The sequence below is a fragment of the Trachypithecus francoisi genome, unplaced genomic scaffold, assembly GCF_009764315.1.
Source record: "Trachypithecus francoisi isolate TF-2019V2 unplaced genomic scaffold, Tfra_2.0 Lachesis_group2, whole genome shotgun sequence".
In the NCBI taxonomy this organism is placed as follows: domain Eukaryota; kingdom Metazoa; phylum Chordata; class Mammalia; order Primates; family Cercopithecidae; genus Trachypithecus; species Trachypithecus francoisi.
Genome location: NW_022681465.1, coordinates 131358978 through 131379077, shown reverse-complemented (window position 1 = coordinate 131379077; position 20100 = coordinate 131358978). Strand labels below are relative to the sequence as shown.

The 20100-nt window shown below is 48.8% G+C and overlaps 1 protein-coding gene and 1 pseudogene across 2 annotated transcripts in view; one reads left to right on the top strand and one right to left on the bottom strand.

The window, feature by feature from the left end:
* Positions 1 to 3297: 3297 nt before the first annotated feature.
* Positions 3298 to 20100, bottom strand: part of CCNJL (cyclin J like) — a 62178-nt gene continuing 45375 nt past the window's right edge. For both annotated transcript variants that reach the window (XM_033180400.1, XM_033180399.1), the window contains exons 4-6: positions 11553 to 11855; positions 7209 to 7368; positions 3298 to 5433 (exon numbers count right to left, since the gene is read on the bottom strand). In XM_033180400.1, coding sequence (XP_033036291.1) covers positions 5013 to 5433; positions 7209 to 7368; positions 11553 to 11855 — 884 coding nt within the window. In that variant the 3' untranslated portion in view covers positions 3298 to 5012. The remainder of the gene's footprint in view (positions 5434 to 7208; positions 7369 to 11552; positions 11856 to 20100) is intronic.
* On the top strand, positions 10057 to 10478 carry LOC117065528 (annotated as a pseudogene).

The following is a 20100-nucleotide window of genomic DNA, read 5'->3' as shown; positions in this document are numbered from 1 at the left end:
CTCTTTCTTCACTGACTTACTGTTTCTTACCTTAAAAAATAATTGCGGATGGAAATCAGTTGTGTTTGGCAGAAGAATAAAAGTCATTGATTCAGACAGTTTCTGGGGTATATTAAGTGTTCTTAGATTAGCTGAGCCTCTCACTTTGCCCTAATTACAAAAATAGTGGAACAAACAACATAAAACAACAAAATAAAACACAATGGAGTAAAACCTCCCTTGAAGGCCCAGGTCAGTATCTAAGCCCAATAAGACTTAAGATAATCGGGTCTGCCTCTTCAGTGGGTTTGATGATGGCTGGATGGAGGACAGGCGCCCTCTGCTTCCTGCACTACCTCCATCTTTTTGCCCTAAGGCTTTTTATGGAGTGACAACAGCCCCGCCCATGGGAGCTCACAGTCTAGAATCGTTTTAATTCACACACACCCACAGTACACACTTGTATATTTAAAAGATAGGGAAGAAGCTGGGTGGGTGGCTCATGCCTGTAATCCCAGCACTTTGGGAGGCCGAGGCGGGTGGATCACTTGAGGCCAGGAGCTGGAAACCAGTCTGGCCAACATGGTGAAACCCTGTCTCTGCTAAAAATACAAAAATTAGCTGGGCATGGTGGCATGCATCGATACTCCCAGCTACCGGAGAAGTTGACGCAGAATTGCTTGAACCTGGGAGGTGGAGGTTGCAGTGAGCCGAGATCGGACCACTGTACTCCAGCCTCGGCGACAGAGTGAGACCCTGTCTCAAAATAAAAAACAAAAAAAGGAAGAAATAAAAGATCTGGAATCAGTCTTTAGCAACTTTAATACTTCTTGATTTTTTGCCTAGTTTATTTCGTGAGGAGGTCAGCTCATTTGCTCCCATTTGAACCATGCTGCCTCTGAAACTTAATTACATCCAGAAAGGACACTTGTATGCTAGTTTATCCATGGTCAGTTGTGTAATAGGTCTGTTTCTATATGCACATGTAACCCAAATGTCAAATATAAATTTGGGTTAGGTGGGAAAAATAATTTAAAAAGTTGGAAAAAGTACTATTATGTTGACATGCTTAAATATTGGTATATTAAATATTCTTTCATCAGCATTTCATATTTACTGGCAAATACAGGTAATTTCTGTATACTTTGAGGTAATTCTGTTAAATTCATATAGATGTCAGAAAATACTTTTCAAAATAAACTCGACTAGGTATAGTGGCTTATACCTGTAATCTCAGCACTTTGGGAGGCCATGGTAGTCAGATTGCTTGAGCTCCGGAGTCTGAGACCAGCCTGGGAAACATGGTGAAACCTCATCTCTACAAAAAATACCAAAATTTGCTGGGTATGGTGGCAGGTGCCTGTAGTCCCAGCTTCTCGGGAGGCTGAGGTGGGAGGATCCCTTGAGCTCAGAAGGTCAAGGCTGCAGTGAGCTGTAGTTGTGCCACTGCACTCTGGCCTGGGCCACAGAGCGAGACTCTGTCTCAAAATAATAATAATAATAGTAATAATAATAATAATAAATTTAAAAAATCAAAATAAACTGGGAGCTATAAAAATACAACTGAGATATAAAAAACAAAGAAATCATAAACCTGAATGACCAAGAAGCTGGCTAAAAGTGCAGATTCCAGGTCCCCACCCCTCCTAGAGAAGGCTCCAGGTCATTCTGCAGCTTGCTCAGGCTTGAAAACCTCTGAATTTAACCCGATGCCAGCCCTGGGAGGAACTTTAAGGCTGTCTTTGTGCTTTGTAAAGCTTTCATAGCCATCCTCCAGCATGGGAACAAACACAATCTTACATGGAGCGCCCAAGGGTGGAAGAAAGACAAGTGGCACAGCCTCCCCACCACCCCAAGAGCTTAGACCCATCCACCAACTTGACCATCTCCATAGTAACAGACTGGGAAATGGAAGCCCAAACAGGGAGGGATGTGTCCAAAGTAAAGTAGTGCTCTTCGTAAACCCAAGACTTGCCTTGTCTCTGAATCCCCAAAACCTAGAGCTTACTGCCTCGCCTGGCCTTGCACAAGGCAGGTGGTGAGCACTGCCCTCAGCCCCTGCCTTGGTGGTGTCAAACACACTCCTGGGTCTGGGCTGCAGCCTCAGGCCCTAAGCTCATCTTCCCTTTCCTCCCTTAATTGTCTAATCCAAGGCAGCTGCACTTAGCAAATGTCTCAGCCCCACAGTGACGCCAGCTCTCCAGGGTGGTTCTCCTGCTGGAACCTGGGTAGGTAGAGGGCAAGACAGAAGTCTCGAGTGAGACTCCCTTCAAGGAGGAGTGCGAATCTGACATTTTTCATAATAGCTGATGCTATATCCCATCAATTCTACACTTACATATTTTGACATTTAATGCTTCTGAACTAATAATGCAACATATAATCAATGGTATCTTGAAAATTGCCTAATGATTTAGTTTTCTAAAAAGTCTTAGTGCATAAAACAATAGTGCATCTTACAAAAAGCTGGTCTTATGCTTGAAGAAACATAATAATTGTCTCCTTTTTTGGAGGTACTGGCCTTGATGTACATTATGTTACTTAATCCTCCTGAGAACCCTATGAGGCAAGGTCTGTTATCACTCCCATTTTAACAGGTGAGAAGACAGAGGCTCAGAGGGCGGTCGGGTCAACTGCCTTCCAGCAGCTGCTGAGTTGTGTCATTGTTAACTTTATGTGGCAGCTCGGCTAGGCTATGGTGCCTGTTGTCTGGCCAAGTACTAGTCTAGGTGTTGCTGTGAAGGTATTTTTTAGATGTGATTAACATTTACAATCAGGTGACTTCAAGAAAAGCCTCCATAATGTGGGTGGGCCTCATCCAATTGGTAAAAGGTCATAAGAGCAAGGATTGCGGTTTGCTGGAGAATAAATTTTGCCTCAAGACTGTAACACAGAAATTATGCTTGAGTTTCCAGCCTGTGGGCCTGCCCTACAGATTTTGAACTTTACTGCAACATCAACTCTTACCTGAATTTCCATGCCCCAAATTTCTGGCATGCCCCAGAAATTTTAGACCACAGCCTCCGCAATCACAGCCAATTCCTTAAAATCAATCTCTCTCCATATATATCCTATTGGTTTCTTTGGAAAAACCCTGAGATGGTGTTGGAGCTGGGGTGTCAAGCCTTACACACCCCTCTGCTGGCCTCTGTGTGCCTAGGGAGGCCCAGCTCCCACTCAGAGGGCAGGACTCAGCTCCCCAGGTCTTACTGCTGCCCCCAACATTCCACCCCCTATCATAGGGAGATGCCCACCAGGGCTGATCTGGGAGAGGGAAGGAGGGGCCGGCCCAAGAGGGGATGCCTAGGACAAGAGGCAAGAGACCAAGAGCAGGTGACGTGTTTATTGTGGGACACCTCTTTCTGGGTGCTGCGCTGGCTGTGAGGGAACCCTCATGATCCCCAGGCCCCAGAACAGACAGACACAAGAACTTGAATCCAAACTGCTTGTACATAAATAGAAGGGAGGTTGGCAAAGGAAAAAAAGAAAAACAACAAATGAACGTGCAGTCTCCTATGCTAGTGTGACACGGTGGCAGAGTCTTATCCACATCCCGTCTCTTCTTACTGTCTCCACGCTGAGATTTTCATTTGCTCTGGAAAGATTCACCATCTTCAGATCTGACTCAGCAGCATGCAGCTGTCTTCCTGGCGGCCCCAGGCACAGTCTCCAGGACTGGCAAGGGGCTAAGAAAACCAAGACAGGTATTCCTCAAACAAAACAAAAATTGCTTCCACGGTCCTTTGCATCTCCCAGTTCTGATGGGTGAACGATGTGTCCCCCAACCCCGAACTAAACCAAAGAACATGCTAAGCACAAGCTGCGAGTCAGAATAAAAAACATATTGCACACAGTTACAAGAGTCTTCCTGAGAGCCCTCTCACTGCAGATCCCTAAATACTGGCTTTTGATCCAACCAGTCACTTACCTATCAACGGTGGTATGCCATGTACATCCCACACCCCAAATCCAGTGGGACTAAGCAAATCTTCCACATTGCTATCCTTCGCTATCAGCCACACTCAAAGCCGAGACTGGGTTAAACTCATGCACTGTAAGTATGTGGTGGAGAGAGGTGGGAATTGTTTAAATCTTTGTCTTCCTTTCAACGAGCTTCTCCCTCCCTGGGTAGTCATTAAAGTTCTAGAGGTGAACACAGCCTCCAAGACGTGGAATCTTCTGGAACCGAGAGCTGGGAAAGTGGTTCACTCCAACCATATGCTTTCAAAAAGGAAGCTCTGTGGTTACCTGCCGGTCCATCACAAGTTGGGTTCAAACTTGGGTTCCAGCTTAACAGCTCTCATGTGGGACAGGCAGTGTGGCAATTAAATTTGTTTTTTTCTCCAAAGGAATTTTCAAGTATCACCAAATCCCTGATACAGGTGTAAACAAGACATCTTACGAAACAGAAAGCGAGACCACTTCGGGAAGCAGCAGCACATGAAATATCTAAAAGGCTGAAAATGGTTTTAGGTTCAAAAACAAAGGCAAGACAGCCACCCACTGTGCCTCACAAGGCAAATGCTCAGGCATACACACAAACTCAGGTCCCTCTGCTCGGAGCCAGGGAAAGAAAAGCACCCAATACGGCATCCTCCGGGGCTCCTGAGAACACACCAGGCTGCCCCTCCTTTTTCAGTGGTGTAGCTGCCATCAGCAAAGGGTAGAGAAGTCTTTAACGCTAAAAACTGGACATGCTTGAGATCAGTGGTCTGTGTCCAGTTCCCACTCTTCTGGTCTCTTACCAAGTCTTTCTTGATTCACTGGCCCCTGCGTGGGGGGACGGCCACCAAGCCATCCTTTTGTACCCCAGTCACACGTGGCAGATGTTTCTCAGAGGAATGCTCTCGGGTGAGGTATGTTATTGAATGTTTTGCTCTGGGTCAGGTTTATTTAAAAGGAGCACAGACCCTCCACATTCCAAGGCTCTTCAGGGATGGCCTCCTGCTGCCTCACTTGGTTGAGCTCTCCTCTTCAGTGTCCTCTTCCTCTGCCCAGATCTCCAAGGCTTCCTCGTGAGGTCTGGAGGTGGCCTATCTGTCAAAGCAGCCAGTGGGGAATATGTGGCTCCCACTGAAGTAGCTGCTTCCGTAGGTGGTGGCGAGGCAGTGCCTGGGCTCAGCTGCAATGGCCATCTGCATGCTAAGGGACGCAGGGATGGGCACGGGACACATATCCAGGGGCTGGAGAGGGGGGTACGGGGTGTGGAGGGATGAGCCTGTGCTCCCCGAGAGCAGGCTCCCTGAACGGTGGGCCTGTAAGGAGTCCCGATAGGCCAAGCATAGGTCCTGCACGGGGGTCTGGAACTGTGCCAGGGTGGTTGCTGGCTGGCTGAGGGCCGGGTAGGCTGGTGGCTGGAATAGCACTTGGGTGGGGGTGGGGGGTGTGCCGGGCACCATCGCCAAGGCCTGGCTCTTGACGGCTACGGCATCCTTGAGGACGTTGTCATACACTCTGAAACAAGAAGACCTGGGTGAGAACTGGAGGCCAAAAGCTACCAGATGCCTGTGTGTGTTTCTACCTGCCTTGCTAAGTGGGACTGGAAGAGATGCCGTGTGCCCTGTGTCCACTGGGCCTTACCTGGCTGTGCTCACTGTGTGTGGCACCGCTTCAGCTGTTCACCAACTAGATTCAGGACTTGGCTCTCAGCTTGGATCTGCTTCCTACAGAAAACTTCTTCTGGCCCCTCCAGACTAGACTGGCTGTCCCCGCAGCCCCACGCTGACTCTCCAGTCAATACCCCAGACAGTAACCTGCTCCAGAGGGTAACTTCTAGTTACCTGGCTGCCAGGAGGATCACGCCTGCTTGTGCTCACCAATACATTCCCTGTCCCTGGCACTGGAGTGTTCCTGGGGCCTGAATGAACCCAATCTCTGCTTTCCAGGCAATTCTGGGCCAGCTTCGTCCCAGCAGGGTCACTCCTTAGCTAGCTGATACCAACCAAATTGACCCCTGAGGCCTAGGATTTTTCACCTGAAAAGGGGGCTGGAATAGAGACTTTTGCCATCTCAAAAAAAGCTTCCCATGTAGCTTTTTGGGAAAACAAAACAATTAGAGGCTTATGTAAGGCATGCACCGACACTCAGACCAGGCTTTGGGGACCTTCTCAAAAACACAAATTTTAAAGCAAGGTCTAGGGAGTGGGACTGACTTTTCAGAGGAATGAGATAAAGGCAGCCGCCAGCAAAGCTTCCCACATCGGGGAAGGCTGTCTTCAGGGGTCTAAGGGCTTCCGCTTTGCCCACATGGCCCACCTGTCAGTTAGGCCAGCACCCAGGACACGCGGTGTCTGGCAGGTGGAAGGGGAACTGGACAGTGTGTGCCTACTGGGAATGGCTCTGTCCTGTCTGCCTTGCTCCCTGCAGTAACTGGGGCACGTTTGCCTCCATGTCAGTTTCAGGGTGTTGGGCCCATGATGCCTTTAAATTATCTCTCTGACACACTGAACATTTCCTCCCCGAGATTCCCTGTGGCGCTTAGAGGAAGTCACTCGGAGTTTACCTGGCTAAGAGGTCAGCTTTGTGACCATGTCTGAGAAAAGTAGCTTATAATGGAAGTCCTTCAATGTGATTATCTATAAGATTACACTGGGACTTAGAGCAAATAGCCTAGACATTTAAAGGTGCAAACAACCCTCTTCTCCCTTGATGCCTGACTTTAAAGATGTAAACCCAGCCGGGTGCGGTGGCTCACACCTGTAATCTCAGCACTTTGGGAGGCCGAGATGGGTGGATCATGAGGTCAGGAGTTCAAGACCAGCCTGACCAACATGGTGAAACCCCATCTCTACTAAAAATAAAAAAATTAGCTGGGCATGGTGGCGTATGCCTGTAATCCCAGCTACTCAGGAGGCTGAGGCAAGAGAATCGCTTGAACCTGGGTGGCGGAGGTTGCAGTGAGCAGAGATCGTGCCACTGCACGCCAGCCTGGGTGACAAAGTGAGACTCTGTCTCAAAATAAATAAATAAATAAAAATAAATAAATAAATAAATAAATAAATAAATAAAAATAAATAAAAAGCAAACCCAAAGCTATCCAAATAGGAAGAACTGGTTCTTGAAACCCCACTTCTACCAGGAGTCACCATGGCCCACTTTCCCTGAGACCCTGTAGCTGGAAGAACCACCACAAGCTCCAAACTCAGGAAACAGCCTGTGGCCTGAGGCAGGCCTCAAGGCAAGAGGAACCTCACTATTTCAGAAACACAGGATTCAGGGGAGAAACTTACACCAGCAGGATTTCAATACACGTGCTGAGGTGTTCCAGGGAATAGCTTGAGATCCGCTGCAGGTCTCTGGTCCAGTAGGGAGAAAGCTGCAGGCAAATCCTGGAGGCCCCAACACAGGCCGCAGCGACCACAGAAGGCTGGAATTTGTAGAATACGTGATCTGAAAGAAAGCCATGGAGGGAGTCAGCATCCAAATCCTCCCCTTGAAATCCCAGGCCCACCCTGAGAATGGATGGACAAATGAATCATTTTCAAGGCTGTTCATCGCCACCCTATAAATAGGATGAAAAATTAGAAACTGTGAAGTTCCATTTTTGAATCTTAATGTTGGCTCTTGGTTTGGGATTTCTTTTTTGTTGAGACAGGGTCTCACTCTGTCGCCTGGGCTGGAGTGCAGTGGCGAGATCACGGCTCACTGCAGCCTCAACTTCCCGGGCCCAAGAGATCCTACTACCTCAGCCTCTTGAGTAGCTGGGACTACAGGCAGGCACAAACACATCTGGCTAATTTTTGTATTTTTTTGAGAGACAGGCTTTCAGTACGTAGTCCAGGCTGGTATTGAACTCCCGAGTTCAAGCACTCCTCCTGCCTCAGCCTCCCAAAGTGCTGGGATTACAGGTGTGAGCCACCAAACTCCCAAAGTGCTGGATTACAGGCGTGTGACCAGTCTGGGATTTCTGACAGCAGCCTAGAATAGTGTTTTCAAAATACTGTCCACGGCTCCCAGGGAGGAGCAAGGAGCTTGCTGATGTTCTACAAGCAGAACTGTAAAACATCTGTTCTTTCTTTGGTTATTATGACAGAATGACACACTATTTCAAAGGCTTCCGTTTTGGGGTATGACTAAAAACTACTTATTAATTGTAACAATGCCTGGCCCATAGTAGGCACTCAGTGAAAATCTACTGAATGAATGGTGGTAAGACTTTGATATTTATAACTAAAATTGGCACTTAGGTTGACTGAGGAATCTTAATGTTCAACTAAGATATCTGGCCACAAGGCAAAGCTGGTACTAAATATGTGCAAAGGCAAACAGTTGAAATTTCTACAGTTTTCCTGAACACCACTGGATTTTCAGTTTATTACTATGTTATCTTAAATTGTTCATGATTTCTGCTGGGAGCAGTGGCTCACACCTGTAATCCCAGCACTTTGGGAGGCCAAGGCAGGTAGATCACGAGGTCAGGAGTTCGAGACCAGACTGGCCAACACAGTGAAACCCCGTCTCTACTAAAGATACAAAAAATTAGCCAGGCATGGTGGCGGGCGTCTGTAATCCCAGCTACTTGGGAGGCTGAGGCAGGAGAATGGCTTGAACCTGGGAGGCGGAGGTTGCAGTGAGCTGAGATCGTGTCATTGCACTCCAGGCTGGGTGATAGGGCACAACTTCATCTCAAAAAAAAACTTTTTTTTTAATGATTTTCAATTACTTCCACTTTTGCCTTTTAAAGATCAGTTCATAGGGCAGCTAAACAACAACAACAAATTTTAAAAATAAGGTTATCAGTCAGGGTGGTAATACGGTGATAGAAACAATCATTCAGTCAGACTCCCCAGGTTCAAATCCTAGCAATGAGCAGGGCATGGTAGCTCTCGCCTGTAATCCCAGGAGTTTGAGACCAGCCTGAGCAACATGGTGAGATCCTGCCTCTAAAAAATTTTTAAAAATCGGCTGGGCACGGTGGTTCACACCTGTAATCCCAGCACTTTGGGAGGCCGAGACGGGCGGATCATGAGGTCAGGAGATCGAGACCATCCTGGCTAACACGGTGAAACCTCGTCTCTACTAAAAAAATACAAAAAACTAGCCAGACGTGGTGGCGGGCGCCTGTAGTCCCAGCCACTCTGGAGGCTGAGGCAGGAGAATGGCGTGAACCTGGGAGGCGGAGCTTGCAGTGAGCCAAGATTGTGCCACTGCACTCCAGCCTGGGCGATGGAGCAAGACTCCGCCTCCAAAAAAAATTAAAAAAATCCTAGCAATAACCTTGGGTAAGTTACAGCATCAGTTTCCTCTTCTGTAAAATATGATTAATGGAGGTGATTTTGGTGTGGGGTTGCTGTGAGGTTCAAATGAGATAACGTGTACAAATCACTGAAGCAAGACACCTGGCATGCAGTAAATGCTCAGTTAATGCTTGGGATCACAATCACTGAATTTTTTTTTTTTTTTTTTTTTTGAGACGTTTCGCTCTGTTGCCCAGGCTGGAGTGCAGCGGCAGGATCTCGGCTCACTGCAAGCTCCGCCTCCTGGGTTCATGCCATTCTCCTGCCTCAGCCTCCTGAGTGGCTGGGACTACAGGCGCCCGCCTCCATGCCTGGCTAGTTTTTTGTATTTTTTTAGTAGAGATGAGGTTTCACCGTGTTAGCCAGGATGGTCTCGATTTCCTGACCTCATGATCTGCCAGTCTCGGCCTCCCAAAGTGCTGGGATTACAGGCTTGAGATTTTTTCTTTTTTAGATGGAGTCTTGTTCTTGTCGCCCAGGCTGGAGTTCAATGGCACAGTCTCGGCTCAATGCAACCTCCACCTCCCGGGTTCAATCGATTCTCCTGCCTCAGCCTCCCAAGTAGCTGGGACTATAGGCACCCACCACCATGCCTGGCTAATTTTTGTACTTTAGTAGAGACAGGGTTTCACTATGTTGGCCAGGCTGGTCTTGAACTCCTGACCTCAGGTGATCTGCTCGCCTCAGGCTCCCAAATTGCTGGAATTATAGGTGTGAGCCACCGTGCCCAGTCCAATCATTGATCTGGATACTCATGCCCATTTTAGTTTGTGGTAGGTTATGGGATGGTTGTATCAGCAGTATTTTTTTGTTTTTTTAAGACAGAGTCTCACTGGTCAAAATGGCTGGCACGAAGGCTGCTGCAGCATCAGGCAAGTGGCTGGATGGTATTCGAAAATGGTATTACAATGCCGCAGGATTCAATAAACTGGGGTTAATGAGAGATGACACAATATACGAGAAAGAAGATGTAAAAGAAGCCATAAGGCGGCTTCCTGAGAACGTTTATAATGACAGAATGTTTCACATGTAGAGAGCACTGGACCTGACCATGAAGCATCAGATCTTGCCTAAAGAGCAGTGGACCAAATACGAAGAGAAAAATTTCTACCTTGAACTGTATCTGAAAGAGGTTACTTGGGAAAGAAAAGAAAAAGAAGAATGGGCAAAGAGGTAATCATGTAATTCAAGTCTGTGGATGCAGCTCTTATGAAGATGTTTAACTCGAAACAATCTTAAGAATTATTTGGTCTACAGATATTTTACTTTAAATCAATGTCAACTGTAAAAAACAAACAAAAAAAAGATGGAGTCTCGCTCTGTCGCCAGGTTGGAGTGCAATGGCGCGATCTCCGCTCACTGCAATCTCTGCCTCCTGAGTTCAAGCAATTCCCCTGCCTCAGCCTCCCAAATAGCTGGGAATACAGGCACGCACCACCACACCTGGTTAATTTTTTGTATTTTAGTAGAGACGGAGTTTCCCCATGTTGGCCAGGATGGTCTTGATCTCCTGATCTGCCTGCCTCAGCCTCCCATTACAGGAGTGAGCTACCGCACCTGGCTGTATCAGCAGTGTTTTTGACCCAGTTGACATCTAGATTTTAAAACACTGGGAAGAGAGAGTTTCAAGTAACTTTCAAGTAACAGGGTAACTTTTTTTTTTTTCTTTTGAGACGGGAGTCTCGCTCTGTCGTCCAGGCTAGACTGCAGTGGCCGGATTTCCGCTCACTGCAAGCTCCGCCTCCCGGGTTTACGCCATTCTCCCGCCTCAGCCTCCTGATTAGCTGGGCCTACAGGCGCCCGCCACCTCGCCCGGCTAGTTTTTTTTTGTATTATTTTAGTAGAGACGAGGTTTCACCTTGTTAGCCAGGACGGTCTCGATCTCCTGACCTCGTGATCCGCCCATCTCGGCCTCCCAAAGTGCTGGGATTACAGGCTTGAGCCACCGCGCCCAGCCAACAGGGTAACTTTTATTGCTACATACTATCTATATGATGGCAGTATTTGAGAATAACCGATCTGCAAATCTGTGCTATGTAATTCATTTGCAATGTTCCCGGTTTCTGTAAGAAAAATTACCAGGTGATCTGTAAGTTTCTAGATTTCCAGCTGCCTGTATATAAGTTGCTATTTCTCTTTTACATGTTACTGGTAACACACTGGGCTAATCCTTGCCCTTTCTTTGCTTATCGCCGGCAAAGTAAGAGTGATCTGGGTGCACAGGCCCCAGTGAGAAGGCCTGATCTGGATGGACATGCCTTTGAGAGCCGCCTGACCTTGACCCCTGGGTAGGTGGGGAAGGGGTGGGAGGTCCTGCCATTGGGTCCCAGCTGTCACCTTGCAGGGTGACCTCTAGGAAGTAATGGGCATACTCCTTGAGGCACTCTTTGGTCTTGCGGGGGCAGGTGGTGGGCCAGGTGTGGCAGTGGTGGTCCTTCTGGCTGACGGAGGCCAAGAGGTAGTAGTCCAGGAAGTGGGCAGGCGTGGGCAGGCAGAGGTTCCAGCTGAAGGCCTCCAGGAGCAGCAGCTCTGTGCTGAGCAGCTCCTTCTTGGTGAGGGTGAAGTTCTGGCTGCTCAGGATCCTGGTGCTGTTTATTTGCTCCAACTTGGGGACATGGTCTTCCCGATCCTCGAACTTACCTGTGGGGGAGCAGGGGAAGCAGGGGTTACTGGAAGACATTTACCTGCACCCAGAGAGCTAACGGCCCACCTTACAGTGCCTGGACAGTGCTGGCAAAGAAGACAGAAAGCAGACAGGCCGGACTGAGGAGGAATAAGAGCACTCATTCCAGATCTGTCAAACCTAGGCTTGAATCTGCAAGCCATCACTTCCCACTGGGGGATCATGGCTAGGTGTCTCAGCCTCTCTGTGACTCAGCTTCCTCATCTGTAAGATGGAACCTATACTTCGTAAGGCTTCTGTTAGAGTCAATGGGAAAATGCACACCAAATGCTCAGACCAGCCTCTGGAACACAGAAAGCAGGTGACAGTGGTCAGCAGCAGCCAGGGGCTGGGGAATAAGGTGCTCTCTCTGCTCTCCATCTGGCCCTAACCAATCCAACCTCCCGGCTAGAGTCAGCATGGCCATGCAAACCTGGCCCTGTCCCTCCATGGGTAGAAAAGCTCTCCAGTGGCCGGGCGCGGTGGCTCAAGCCTGTAATCCCAGCACTTTGGGAGGCCGAGACGGGCGGATCACGAGGTCAGGAGATCGAGACCATCCTGGCTAACACGGTGAAACCCCGTCTCTACTAAAAATACAAAAACTAGCCGGGCGAGATGGCGGGCGCCTGTAGTCCCAGCTACTTGGGAGGCTGAGGCAGGAGAATGGCGTCAACCCGGGAGGCGGAGCTTGCAGTGAGCTGAGATCCGGCCACTGCACTCCAGCCTGGGCGACAGAGCGAGACTCCGCCTCAAAAAAAAAAAAAAAAAAAAAAAAAAAAAAAAAAAAAAAAGAAAAGCTCTCCAGTGGCTTCCGGCTATCCTTGCTGTTGAATTCGAACTGTGTAAACGGGGTCTTAGTTTGGGTTCCCTCTGATTTCCAGGTCTTGGAAGGTGAGCCCAGGAAAGCTCGGTAGGTAGGGGAAGAGAACAGGAAAGGGAAGAAAGCCCAAAAGGACACAAGGGAGTCACCACTGTGGACAACCCGAGCTTAATCCTACTGAGGAATTCTGAGAAACAGCCTAAGACAGGCCTCAGGTTATCCCACCCACGGGTTAAAGAGCAGAGGCATTTACATAGCAACCCCTGGCAGTCATCAGTTATGGATGCTCTGAGGGGACAATGTGGGGTCCTTGTGCCCTAAGGGTCAAGAGTCAGGGGCTGGTGAGGGGCATGACAGCTTCCACTGTGTGAGGCTCTGCAGAGTGTGGGCCTCTCCAGCCTCAATGTTCCTCACTCTGGGGAAACCACCCCACAGGTGGCCGTGGACCCCGTCCCTGGCAGTTCTTGCCTATAAGCTTTCATTGACACAGCCCCCCAGGCCTGGAGCACCCTTCCCCATCCCCTCCTCACTCAGCCAACCCTGACATGTCCTTCACCTCGAGTCCCCGCCTCTCAGAAGTCATCCTCCACACCAGCTCCCTATACTGTACGACTCCCACATCAGGTGGTGAGGCCTTCAAGGGCCTCGCCTTGGTCTGATCACCCGTGACCCAAAGCCAGCCTCATAGGGTGTGGAGCTGCCACTAAGCAAATGCCAAAAGAGGCAGTGGGGCGACCCAGCTGACCTCAAAGCACACCTCAGTGCTCACAAAGGGAACAGCAAACAACACACGCCCACACCTGCTCCCAGCTGCAGGCACCTGTGACCCAGTTCCCATCTCTCATGCTGCTTAGGGGAGGTAAGGAAGGAACCACCACAGCAGATACAACACACTCCTGAGGACAGCTCAAAAGACGTCACCGCAGAATCAATCAACTGTGTCTCCGCAGGCCAGGGTCGCTCCCTTCTCGGCAAACCTTACAGCAGCCCACTCAGTGGGTAACGATGACCTGACACAAAGCTCTGGTCTTTGATGCAGAGGAGTGGAAATGTATGAGACAGTGAAGGGCAGAAGCACTACCAGCCCCGCACCATGCAGTTTACAGAAAGCCCACATTCCATCTGGAGCCCAGTCGCTCAGCCAGCAATGGTGCTGTGTCCGAAGTACACACTTTCTTGTCTTGCACACAAGAGCTACTCAGGCAGGCCAATGCGAGGTCAAAGCTGCCCAGAGAGGAAGAGCCTCCTGCATGGCTGGAAATCCCAGGGTTGAGGCTCTGGCCAACTGGCTCTATTGGCCTGGGCAGCACCGCCTGTCCCCACCCCCCAACACTCCCTCTCCAAGCACAGGATCCAGCCACGTGGGACTCCGACCCCTCCCGGGGCTGGGAATGCTCTTCCCCTCACCTCCCTTATCTGTGTCCTCCAGAGCTCAGTTTAGAGACCTCCAGGTATTAAAGGGACTTCTACACTCAGATTATTTGCTTAACATCCAAGTATTAATATTAATGGCTGGCATCTGACTCTAAGCCTCGTAAGAACGGGAACTGAGTCCGAACCATTTGCTGCTGTGCCGGCAGTTCTCAGCACATGCCTGACACATAGTAGGTACCCAGTAAATATTTGTTAAATGAATGAACAGTCCTCTCAGGAAAGAGATATTTTAGGCCATTTGAATTTTTCTCTGATGATCTTGTATTTCCCAGTTTTTTCTCCAATGATCATGTATTCTTTGTGCAGTTTTTAAAAGGAAGAATTTTATTTATTTATTTTTTCCAACAGCTTCCCTGAATCTTGTGCTGAGCCAGCCTTGGTTGCATACACTCAATAGAAACGAGCTCTCTTTCCCTCCCCAGAGCAGGAGGTGGCGAGGTGCAGGTGCATTGTACTGGGGTGGCACTAAGACCCTTGCACAGCACTGCTGGCAGCCAGCAATCTCTTAGAACTGACAGATGTGCTCAGTCAGATTAGTTTCCTCCTCCCCTCCCCGCTTTTCAAACCTTTCAGAGCTCTGCTACCAGGCCCAAGAGGATTATCCTCCAATGGAAGGCACCAAGGATTACTGCAGAATCTGATTTCACCTGCTCCCTCTGCTTCCTGGGGACGCACCACACGGCAGGCCACAGCCAGGCAGAGCTGGGTCTGAATCCTCAGGAGTTTGCTCTGGACCCACAAGCACTAAACTCCACAGGCTGTTTATTTGCTTATGATGTAGGACCACGTCCCACGTGAAGACAAAATGCAGCTGCAGAACGGAAACTGCTTCACAAGCCCCTGGTACACAGAATGGGCTGTGCTTCCAGCTGGCCACGCACTGGCTCCTGGCAGGAACCTTCTAGGTAGGTTCTTTACAATCCTCAGAGGCTCAGAGAAGAAGCTGATGGGAGAACTCAGCTTCTACACCCAGAAGCAGACTTTAGAGCCCCTGCTTTAACTGCTGGCCAGGCCAAGCCCAGGTTAGCGACTATCCCCTAGCACAACACATTTCGCAGCCAGAAAAGATTTTATGAGTTTCCTGATGCTGCACGTGCCTGGCAGACATTTCCTCCCCTCCTCCCAGGACTGTGAGTGGGGCTGGCCCGCTGTCCCCAGCGCTGCCACCGCCAAGCACTGTTACTCAGCTGCTTTCTCCTTATCAACAAACTGCACAGGCAAAAGATGCCTAGAAGACTTCAGGCAAGTCCCCTGGGAGAGGCTGGGAACAGAATTCTGAGTCTTTCTAAGCCAGACAATAGCCACGGATTCTCCGACTCCTTTGATGCACTTTTGATTTTGAAAATTTTCAAATCAGAGAAAAGATGAAAGAGAACAATGAACACATAAGACCCTTCACCAGACTCTGCCCTTGCTGACCCTGATCCGTGTATGCTCTGTCTAGGTGTATTCTGTCTGTAAATACTGGTTTTGTTGGACCATTTCTAGTCAAGTTGCAGACATGACATGCCACCCCCGAACACTTCAGCATCTGTTCCTGAGGTCATTTTCCTACAAATCGTAATGCTTATTAGCATTTCTAAGACATGAACATTAATGCAATCACATTTTCTAATATTCAGTCCACATCTGACTTTCTCCAGGGCTCCTAAAAATGTCTTTTATAACCTTCGTTTTGTGTTTTTGGATCCAGAATCCAAACTAGGTTCACACACGGAGTCTATGATCGCTCAAGTCCCCTTGTTTCGTTTGTTTTTCATGACACTGACTCTGGGAGAATCTAGGCCAGTTGTCTTGTAAAATGCTCCACATTCTGGATCTGTCTGATTGTTTCCTCACAATTAGATGCAGGTCAAACAGTACAGGCAAGAAAATGACAGAGACTGTTCTGTCCTCACCCACCGGACCACAGCAGGAGTCCTAGGCAATGTCACTTTGTACCGGCCTACGTTAGATCAATTGATTAAGGTGGTGACACGAGACTGCTCCAGTTCAAGGTACCGGCTTCCCTGGGAAATTAATAAGTAATCTGTGAGGGGACACTTTGTGAATATCCTGTTTCTCAATAATCTTTAGCTCAATGGCTTTACATCCATGGATGATCCTTTTCTGAATAAATTATTATACTGGGGGTTGGTGGTTGAAAAGGAGGTTTTAAAAATCCTATCATTCCAGCTACATTTTTCTTTTTTGATGTTCATATTGTCCTAAATTGCAACAGCAGGAGCCCTATCAACCTCTTTTTTTTTTGAGACAGGGTCTCACTCCTGTCGCACAGGCTGGAGTTCAAGTGGCTCAATCTCGGCTCACCGTATCTTCAACTTCCTAGACTCAGGTGACCCTCCCACCTCAGCGTCCTGAGTAGCTAGGTATACAGGCACACGCCACCACGCCTGGCCAATTTTTGTATTTTCAGTAGAGCCCAGACTGGTCGAATTCCTGGGCTCAAGTGCTCTGCCCGCCCTGGCCTCCCAAAGTGTTGGGATTACAGGCATTAGCCACTGCGCCTGGTCACTATCAACATACTTAAAAGATTAAAAAGCATTCTAAACCTACAGAAGCACTTCCTCTGGCTCTCAGAGGCCAGGCAGATGCAAGTGTGCCCTTAGTGTTGGTGGTGCTGGTGGTGCCTGTAAGTGATGCCTCTTATGTGCCTTCCTTTCTGCACCTGGCTGGCTGATTCCTGACACCACTTCCTGAGGCTGGCACACAGAGCTCCTGGGCAATTCGTGGCAGGTGAGGATGACCATGCGTCCATCCATGTGGCCTACATGCTTAACCACAGATGAGGCCATGGTGGCAAGATGCTATGAATCCAGCTTACAGATCAGCTTTTTATTTATTTTTGAATTAGAAAAAACTTGTGAGAACATATAATATAAAGTTTACCATTTTTCACTGTACAGTTCAGTGGTATTATACGGACATTCACAATGATGGGCAGCCATCACCACCATCCCTCTCCAGAAAGTTTTTCATCTTGCTGAAACTCTGTCCCCATTAAACAATCATTCCTAGGTCCCCCCTCCCAAGTCCTTGGCAACCACATTCTACTTTCTTTCTCTATGAAGGTGACCACTCTGAAGACTGGCTTATCTTCCACCTACTGTCCTGGCAATCAAGCCTCAAGGTAGACCAAACAGGATTCCTGACTTTTCTGAATTAGCGCCAAGATGAGCAATATTTTTAATTGCTTAAAAAGCCATTTTATTTTAGAAAATTTTAAATATACATAAAGAGACAGAGAAACGTTATTATAATGAAGTCCCTTGAATGTTATTACCCGGTTCCAACAATCATTAACATTTACACTGCCTTTAAAAAAAACCGAAAACTTACACAGAAAGGTAACCAGCACAGAACAAGATTCTGTAAAAATTCAGCATCGCCTCATTCCTGTGGCTCCGGTCCGAGTGTGGCCCACCCCCAACTAGACAGACTGTGTTCTGCACTGTACCCCATGAATCCCCCCAAAAGTCCTTCACGCCTCAGAAGATGCCTACTGATGGACCCATTCAGGGCTACCTGGTGCACTGCACATTCAGGTGCTTAACCCAGGCTCAGAGATGAGGCCAAGGTTTCCTGGCTAAAGAGAAACAGGTTTTAAAGCCACAGCTGGCTACTTTTCTTCCCTAAAGAAATGCAATGCCAGCCAGGCGTGGCGGCTCACACCTGTAATCCCAGCACTTTGGGAGGCCAAAGTGGGTGGATCACGAGGTCAGAAGTTCAAGACCAGCCTGTCCAATACAGTGAAACCCCATCTCTACTAAAAAAATAAAAAAATTACCCAGGTGTGGTGGTGTGTGTCCCAGCTACTCGGGAGGCTGAGGCAGAATCGCCTGAACCCGGGCGGCAAAGGTTGCAATGAGCCAAGACCGCGCCACTGCACTCCAGCCTGGGCAACAGAGTGAGACTCCATCTCAAAAAAAGAGAGAGAGAGAGAGAGAGAGAGAGAAACAGAGAAAGAGAATGAGAGAAAGAGAGAGAGAGAGAGAGAGAGAGAGAGAGAAAGAGAGAGAAAGAAAGCAAAGCAAAGCAAAACAAAGCAATGCAACGCAATGCCCCAGCCTGGCCAACATGGTGAAACACTGTCTCTACTAAAATACAAAAATCAGCTGGGTGTGGTGGTGCCTGCCTGTAATCCCAGCTACTCAGGAGGCTGAGGCAGAATTGCTTGTACCCCGGAGGCTGAGGATGCCGTGAGCCAAGGTTGCACCACTGCACTCTAGCCTGGGTGACAGAGCGAGACTCTGTCTGGTGGGGCGGGGCGGGGGGGAAAGAAATGCAATGCCTTTAAAAACAGGCAAAGTTATTCTTCCACAAGAATGGCCGCTCTCCTATTAAAAAATCTCTTCCTCATTTTATCCCAGAATGAGAACCAGAATTTTATCAGAAGTTGAGACCCCATAGCTATCCCATGCCCCTCCAGCAGCCGCCAGCCTACCCTGCAGGTGCTGGTGATAAAGGAAAGATGGCGCTGACAGCTCAGAGGGATCAAGAACCGCCCAGTGGTGTCCAGGTCTTGCCTTTTCCCAGGTGGGACCTGACATCTATCTTCCCAGGTGCCTGTGGGGAGTGCTATGCAGTCAGGTGGCAAGGACAGAAGAGAAAAGAGATGGCTGAAAGGCTTTTTCCCAGCTTTGCAGCCTTTGCTGGCAAGGGAGGCGAGCATCCCAGGAGTGGAAGCCCAGGCAGGGCCAGGCTCAATAGAGACCTTTCTGATGCTAATGCTTTTTTCCCTCAGATTCTTCCTTCCTGGAGGGGAGGGGAGAAAAGTAGCCCCAGAAAAGGCAGAACTTCTACCAGCTTTATTTATGGCCTTGGAGCCGGTGTGACGAGGGACAGCCAGGATTCTGGGGGTGGTCCCCACCAGAAACAGGCAGGAATGTCCTGGGGCAGAGGCAGGGCAGGGGCTCAAGTGCCAGTTTCCCATCCTCACTCCTGGTATCATTTGTGTGATCTTGGGCAACCACCTGGAAACCCACACCTCACAGGGCAGTAGGGAGGGCACAAGGAGCGTCCCAGGTAACAGGATGGGCATGTGGGAGGTGCTCTATAAATGGTAGCAGCTGCTGTATTATTTATTGAACATGGTATACTTTGCACTCCAGACCTGGGATCTTCTCAAGTCCTGTTAGCTAGATGTATTTTCTTACAGGTTCTGAAAGGAGCTGAAAAAAGCCCAACAAAAGGCTCCCTTACCCTTACCCAACTCCACAATCCAGGCTGTGCTGGAATGCATGGAGTGGACTAGAGTTGTTACAGCTTCCTTTCCCCAGGACTGTGACCTTGAACTCTGACCTCCTGCTGGTGATTTCCAGGCTCACAGTTAGGGAGGAAGAAAGGGGAGTGAGTGTTGCATCCAAGGCCTTTCCCAGATGCCCCCCTCCCCAGGGTGGGACTTTTCTCAGGTCACCCCGTTGGGTAGCAAGAGGCAGAGAATCCACTGGGTAGCAAGAGGCAGAGAACCCACACACCAGGATGTGATCTCTGGGAGGGCGGAGAGCTTCGTTCGGCGCTTGGTTCTCTGCTGCATCCCAGGCCGGACACACAGCAGGCGTCAAATGTGCTGGCAGCCCCTGGACTACACCTCTATTTACTGTGGGGTTGGGTGGGCTAGGGGGTCCATGAACTGTGCTTGCTATGCCCTTAACAGATGCTCTCAGTTGATTCTGGCAACAACCCTGGGAGGTTGGGGGTGTTTCCCACATGGAAACAGAAGCTCAGAAAGGTTGAGTTACCCCGATCTCCCAGCTGGTAAAGCACAAAGCAGCATTTAAAAATCTGTCTGTCTGCTCCATGAGAGTAGGGACCACATCTGTCTTCTAGAACACCACAGATCCTGTTCACCTAGCACAGCCTCTAGTATAAAATAAATAACAAATAGCTTTTGTGTATTTTAAAAAATGAATGAATAAATGATTCCAAAGTCCCTGGCTTTCTACACTATAGGCAGGAAATCTTATATA